General features: G+C 22.8%; 1 protein-coding gene across 1 annotated transcript in view; it reads right to left on the minus strand.

Annotated features, from left to right (window-relative positions):
* The window catches only part of pnut (septin 7-like protein pnut), a 48,296-nt gene extending 46,963 nt beyond the window's left edge, over positions 1-1,333 (minus strand). The window contains exon 1 of the mRNA XM_035880356.2: positions 947-1,333. Coding sequence (XP_035736249.1) covers positions 947-1,033 — 87 coding nt within the window. The 5' untranslated portion in view covers positions 1,034-1,333. The remainder of the gene's footprint in view (positions 1-946) is intronic.
* Between the last annotated feature and the right edge of the window lie 6,970 nt (positions 1,334-8,303).

Genomic DNA, 8,303 nt, shown 5'->3' on the forward strand with positions numbered 1-8,303 from the left:
AATATAAACGCGTTTAACCGACGTGAAATATAATATAAATATATTATCGTGACTAGCTTTTATCTCGTATCAAAGTATTATCAATGTCCAGTGCGTAGTTATCGGAATGCATATTATAACGGCGTAGCACACATAGTGTCATTACGTTTCCTGTGAAACGATGTATCTTAGTCACGTGTTACGTAGAAAAATATAAGAGGTGAATTTCCGTTCGTAAATATAAAGGGAAATATTAATATACGACAATTGGATACGTTCTATCCGTTCTTTCCACGATCTCGTATATTAATAAGGATCTATGAAATAACGCAAACTCCTGCCAATAATTATTTTTGTTAAGAGATAAGATAATATAATACATATATATTGCATGTGTAATGTAACGTTTTTAAAGAGACATTATATATCAATATTGTTATCGTGGAAATAATTCACGAAAAAAAAAAAAAAAAAAAGAAAAGAAAAAAAAGAAAATCTTTTATAGAAAAATGTTTAATTCTAAATTCTATCGTTGACTTTGTCATCGTTAAAAAAAAAACAGAAAAAAGATAGTAATAAAAAAAAAAATAATAATAACAATAATAATAATGATAATAATAAAATAAAACAAAAGCTTGAAACGTTCGACTATAATGTTTTTACTTTCTAATTATAAAAAATGATATCAGAAAAAAAAACCAATAATAGTAAAATAAAAAAACCACATATTAAAGAAAGGAAAAAAGAAAAAAGATAAAAGTGTGATGATATGGAGTATAAAAAAAAAAAAAAAAAAAAAAAAAAGAAAAAAAAAATGAAATTGACATTTCAAAAAACTTTCGTCAATGCTTAAAGTTATATTGTAAAAATTGATATAAAAAAAATTTATCATTCGAATACCGTCAACGTTATTATATGTGAATTATAAGAATGAATGTACATAATAAAATGTAATAATTTTGGCTACCTGTTGAGACGGACTTTTCTGCTGGCGATCGTATCTGGCAAGTACCGCCGGATTCAAACGACGTCTTGACACTGTCGTAGTCGACATATTTTAACGATCCTACAACGTCTAGTCGCGTTTTTCTTTTTGACGTGAAGAATGAGTGACACACACACACGACACGCTGCACTAAGAAGACAACCGAATGATACTGATGATTGCAACGATGCCGTTATCATTTGATTCCTTCACACTTTTATAACACCGCCATTATATATAAATACGTCATGAACACAATTAAATACGATTTTGTTCTTTTTTAATTTGTTCTTTTTCTTTTTCTTTTTTTTTCTTTTTTTCTTTCTTTCCCCCACTTTAATCCTCAAGGAAATATTATTTCGAAAATAAAAAATTTTTCGGAAAGAAAATAATTCTTACTTTTCTTTTCTCGAACGCGCACACCTTCACATCCGCGCACACGCACACACACACACACATACACACACAATGCACGCATACACGAAGAAGACACATAAACAAACTGTATTCTTATTTGATATTCAAATTGCAACGATGTTCGTTTAGTCCTTTTTTTTTTTGTATAATATATATATGTATGTGTTATATATATATATATTTTTTTTTTAATAGTTTTATTCACGGATACGAAAGAGTACAAAAATTTTCATTTAATTTTTCTGAGTTTTGAGTTCTGAGTTCTATCATTTTAATTTAATGAGATTTAGAATTTGATATTATTGTATGTATGTACGTATATATAGAGAGAAAAAAAAAGAAATGATGTCAGTTTTAAGAGATATGATTAGAAAAATGAAAATAAAAAAAATAAAAAAGAAAGAGAGAAGGAAAGAGAGAGAGAGAGAGAGAGAGAGAGAGAGAGAGAGAGAGAGAGAGAGAGAGAGAGAGAGAGAGAGAGAGAGAGAGAGAGAAAGAAGTCAAACGTGGCAATTTCCAGTATACGATGAGTAATCGAGGTTATATATATATATATATATATATATATATATATATATATATATAACACAAAAATATATATATATATATAATCGTTTACTTAAATCAGCTTTCTTGCGCGCATTGAATGATTATACTAAACCACATCCGTGTGTTCTAAATGTTTCATCGAATGATCCTTTCGAAAGATATGAATCAAAAATTTTATAAACGTTTTCAGACATTAATATATTATTCGTCCAATTAAATCACTTTTTTATAAATATTATTTCTCTATGATTCATCCTAATATAATATATATATATATATATTTTTCTTTTCTTTTCGTAACTTCGTGGTAATTATCTTTCATAAAAAATGTAATAAAAAAGAAACAGTAATAGAAATTAAATATATATATTATACATATATATTAAAAAAAAAGAAATATATATATATATATATATATATATATATATATATATATATATATAAATTAAATTACAACGCGAGCCACACATCTTACTTTTTTCTTTTTTTTCTTTCTGATAAGCATCAAATAATACGATTTCTGATAAACCAAATAATATGAAAAATTCAATTACTGTGCTATGTATATCGAATAAATATAGGGGAAAAAAATATACATATATATATATATATATATATATATATATATATATATATGTATATTTTATATATATATATATATGTATAATAAATAAAAACGATATCAATAAATTTTCGATGAAAACGAAACGAAATGTAACGAAACAAAAACAAAGAAAAAAAAAAGAAGAAGAAGAAAAGAGAAAAAGAGAAATTTGGAATCTTCGGGAAAGGATCGACAAGTGACAAGAAAAGAAAAGAATAGAGAAGAAAGAAAAGGGAAAGAGAAAATAAAATAAAATAAAATAAAATAAAATAAAATAAAATAAAATAAAATAAAATAAAATAAAATAAAATAAAATAAAATAAAATAAAATAAAATAAAATAAAATAAAATAAAATAAAATAAAATAAAACAAAATAAAATAAAATAAAATAAAATAAAATAAAATAAAATAAAATAAAATAAAATAAAATAAAATAAAATAAAATAAAATAAAATAAAATAAAATAAAATAAAATAAAATAAAATAAACTACAATAAACTGTCAATATGACAAAGAAGAAACCGTATAGAACTATAGACGTGTAGGAACGAAGCAACGATCGGAATGCGACTAGCCTTATCAGAAACTTACCGCTGCCGTTGGTGGCCGAGTTGTTCGTGACGTAGACAAGGCCATCATAACCGTTGTAGTCATCATAGTCATCGTAGTCATCGTAATCGTTGTCGTCGTCGTCGTCGTCGTCGTCGTCGTCGTCGTCGTTGTCGTTGTCGACGACATGGTTCACGTGGTAGACCAACATCCGCATCATCATTACCGGAAACAAGAACAGAGAACGAGTGGGAAGGAAGGATTTGATGATAAGGTAAACAAATGATAAAAATGATAAGGAAAGGATCAATTGAGGAATAGAAAATATTACGATTGTTAATTGTTAATAAATATTTATATATATATATATATACGATAATAAATATAATAATAAATATTCATATGTATATATATGTATATATATATATAAAAAAGTTAAAAAGAAAATTAAGTTACATGATGTAATATAAAAGTTTTTAAATATTCAATTTGTTTTTTTTTTTATTTTTTTTTATTTTTTTTAATTATTTGTTAATTCTTTTTTAATTATTCGTTGGTCTTTTATTATTACTAACACACTAGTTTGTAATGTTAATCTTTAAAAAAATGTTTAAATATTTAAAAAATATCGTGATTATTTGTTACACACATAATTTATTTATTTTTCCTTGTTTTTTTTTTCTCTCTCTCTCTCGATACGTAACGCTTTTTTTTCGAATGTTTCACTCGAGTAAACCGATCGATCTAATTCATTTTCGATAATTAATCGACATTCGGTAACAATATAATAGATCTTATTTATTGCAAACAAATAAACAAACAAAAAAATAATTAAAATGCGAGATATTATTAATAATAAACGAGATACAATAATGATCAACTTTTTTTCTTCGTTCTTTTCTTTTTTGTTCAATGAATCATTGTATTTTTCTTTTTCTTTCTTTCAGTTTCTACTTTTTTTTTCTTTCCCTATCATATCTAACAGAGTAACCTTGTGTATTTCAACACGTTGATGTAACATATTTTATCGATAAAAATACATTTTCTATTCCCTATTGCATACAAGTAGTTGAAATAGAACAGATCACCGATAGGATACGTCAACGCTTTTATCCATTTTGCCGTATTCTTTTTTAAATATATGTTATTATGAATCTTTAAAAGTACATTAATGTACGTTGTTAACACGACGCGAAAACGATATTTGGACAATGATAAATTATAATATAAAATTATTATAATAGCATAGAGAAACGAATGTCTATTCTTGAAATAAAAAGAAAAAAAAAATAAAAAAAAAAAATAAATAAAAAATAAAAAAAATAAAAAAAAATTTCAGTATGCATGTATACGTAAACATGTAGAATCATTATAAATATATATATATATATATATATATATATATATTCATTTATTTATTTTAATATAATAATATGTATTATCAATTTAAGCAGAATAAATAAAAATTAATAATCTTCTCTTTTTTGATACGATAATTTTTTGTTACCTTCTTTTTTTCTCTTTTTTTAAATTAAAAAATAAAAAGAAAATTTTAATAAATAAATATAAAAAAAAAATGTCAATAAATAATATCTGATAAAATATATAAGTTTCACATTATCTATGTAATTTTTAGATATCAAGGAAAAAAAAAAAGAAAAAAAATTAAATTAAATTGAATTATCATCGAATCCCTCTTTTATAAATAATTATAAGTTTGTTAAGTAATTATTATATAAAAATAATTTAATTGATATTAAAGCGACCTATTTATCCGATAATTCATTTCTATAATACCATTTCATTCTCTTCAATTGAACTAAACTATTTAATAAACATAAGACCATTGTTAGCTCGTATTTGAAATATCAAACAGATGATCCTCTTCATACTTTTCTCGTCTCGTTAAATCTCGCCACTTTAAAGGTTAGCCCCAGTTAAATTGATATAGCTTTCGTCGAGATCTAACGAATGAAAACAATCTTCTTAGACCACTTAAGAATATCCAAGAGAGTGGAATACTGAACAAAAGTTTCTTTACAATGGGTCCTTCTCTACTTATGCACATTTTATATATATATGTATATATATATACCAAAGTTTTCTAACTGTATATGAGTTACCTAAAATTCTAATTTATATTCCTATGTTAAATATTAAAAGAATTTATTAGGGTAAAATAATTTGACATTTGATTAAATAGCCAAACTATCTGTAACTTTATATTAATGCTAATTTAAGATAATTTTGTAATTAATTTCTTTTCTTCCTTCCTTTTGTAATATTAGATAATAACATAGAAATTTTTCAAATTTTAATTTCGTTTATGTTATTTGAATATTCACCGACAGTTCAATCTAATCGATTATGTGATATATATATATTTTTTTTTATTTTATAAACATATTTAAATTTTCAATAAAAGATAAAAAATGTTATTTATTTAAGCATGAAATACTATAAATTTCGATATTACTTATTAATTGATACTATACTATATTATGCTATATTTTACTATACTATAACAAAATTTTCTATAAATAATAGTAACGTTGTTTATTAAATATAAAATATTGAAAATATTAAAAATATTTTAATATTAAAAAATTTTAAATATTATTTATTAGTCATTTCAACCCATTGATATATAATATTACACTATACTATATTATAGCAAAATTTTCAATAAAAGATAATACTATTATTTATTTAAATACCAAATACAAAAAATTCTAAAATTATTTATTGATCATATACGCTTCAAAAATTATATAAATGTAGTAAGAAAAATACAATTCTCATTAATAATCTTTTATTTTCAATTAATAATAATAATAATAATAATAATAATAATAATTATAATTATAATTATTATTATAATTATTATTATTATTATTATTATTATTATTATTATTATTATTATTATTATTATTATTATTATTATTATTATTATAATTCTTTTGTAATTTGACATAAATATTTTTTTATTTCATTTATAAAATTAAAGATGGACGACGTTAAATGCATCAGCACGTTCTTAACATCATTTGGCATTCTAGAGTCACTCCTTTTACGTATGTATGCACATACATACATATATACATACATATACATTCATTTACTACAAGCTTAGAGAAGGTAGGCGTTGAATGCACAGGTCAGTGATGTTTTTTACAAATCTAAACGGTGCGGAAGAAGTATCTTAGATAATACGGCTTGTGCATTACCGTGACTGATTTCACCTCTTTTTTTTTTCAACATTTTCTTTTAATTTTATTTTATGCGAGATAAAAATCACAAGGAATGAGGGATCTTTCAGTTGGCCTTCCTCATTTTTTTTCTTTTTTCTTTTCTTTTTCTTCATTCCTCTGAGAAACTAATAAATCCTTTCATTATTTTGTGGTATATATATTTTTTTTCTTTTTAGAGAAGGAGCCATCTTAGTCTTTTTAAATATATATAAATAATATATATATATATATATATGTATATATATATACATTTTTTCAATAATGAAGACTTGCCTATTGAAATTATTTTTGTACGTGATATAAATGATTAAATGCGTCGTTGTTCGCGTATAACTAATTCACCCTTAATTGCTCGCCGATCGTTTTAATGATCCCTCGTTACGAACTTACAATTACTCAAACCATTTTGTCACTGTACAGTAGCTTCGAGTAAATATATATATATATATATATATATATATATATATATAATATTAATTATCGTAACAACGTCGATTATTTAATATCTAATTTATTCATGATTGCTCTCGAATCGATTAATGATCCTTCATTATGAATTTATTATTAATCAATCCATTAGTCAATCGTTATAGTATTATCTAATAATAATAATAATATTAATAATAATAATAATAATAATAACAACAACAATAATAATATTATTATATTCTTATAATAATTGACCCTGTCAATTTAAATTCACAATTTATTGTTTCGTGATCATTAATAAAGCAAGTTTTATAACTGCAAATTATTTACTACATTTAGATAATTCTTTAAGATAATAATATAATTGTTTATTCATTTAGATGATTCATTAAGATAATTTTATTAATACTTCTTCATCTAAATGATTCATTAAAACGATTACGTAATTATTTATTCATTAAGATGATTCATTAAGAAGATAATTCTTACATTTTGTTATAAAAATCATTTTGAAATTAAAATCTTTATTTAATCGAGAACGAAATGCCTATACCCTTCTCTAGTTCGATCAAGATCATCGTGCTGTTTCTTGTTACGATGTGAGAAGCATGTAAAATGACACTAGTAACTTCTACGACACGACCAGCGTAGAATAATAGTATAGTGTTACATGGCTAAAGGCAACGAGCCACTTTACGGAATACAATGGAGTGACCATAAGGCGTATAGACTGTTGAATGAGGTCTATTAAAAATTTCGATTAGGGGGAAAAAAATCTATTGTGTATACGATCAAATATAATAATTGCTTATTTATAATAATATATTATTTTTTCTTCCCTTCCACCCTATCCCACCCCCCGCATTCATTACTTTTTCTCTCAACTTTTGCACGAATCTAAATGTAAAAATACAAAATGGAATGGAAAATTAATTATATAATTATTAATTGATATATATAGATTTGTTTTTTTTTTCGTTTTATAAATTAATTAAAATAGGAAAATAAAATATGAAGAGTGTAATGAAACGGAATTGATAAATAAAATAAAATTGAGTAGAACTAATTCAAAATTTTATTATATATATATATATATATAATATATATATATATTATATATATATATTATATATTATATATATAATATATATAATATATTATATAATATATATAATATATTATATAATATATATATAATAATATATATATATATATTGATCTTATATTTTTTTCTATTTTAAAATTTATATGAAAATTATGACGTCATGTACAGATAATATAAACGACATATGCGTGTTAAGTATTTCTATTAGGGAGGAAAAAAAAAAAAGAGATTTTTATATCTGATAAAATAGCAAGTGATTTAAAGAAATTTTACATTTTCGTATATATGATATTCAAAATTATTCGATGTAAAATAATATCTTAATAATTTTAATTCATTAGATGTATGTATATTATTATCTGCTAATAATCTTAATAAAATAAAATTTTTAAAGATGAATATTCGATTTATTTGCGATATCTCGTCATTGCGAT

Source organism: Vespa mandarinia, chromosome 3 (assembly GCF_050613455.1).
Source record: "Vespa mandarinia isolate Hongniang chromosome 3, ASM5061345v1, whole genome shotgun sequence".
In the NCBI taxonomy this organism is placed as follows: Eukaryota; Metazoa; Arthropoda; class Insecta; order Hymenoptera; family Vespidae; genus Vespa; species Vespa mandarinia.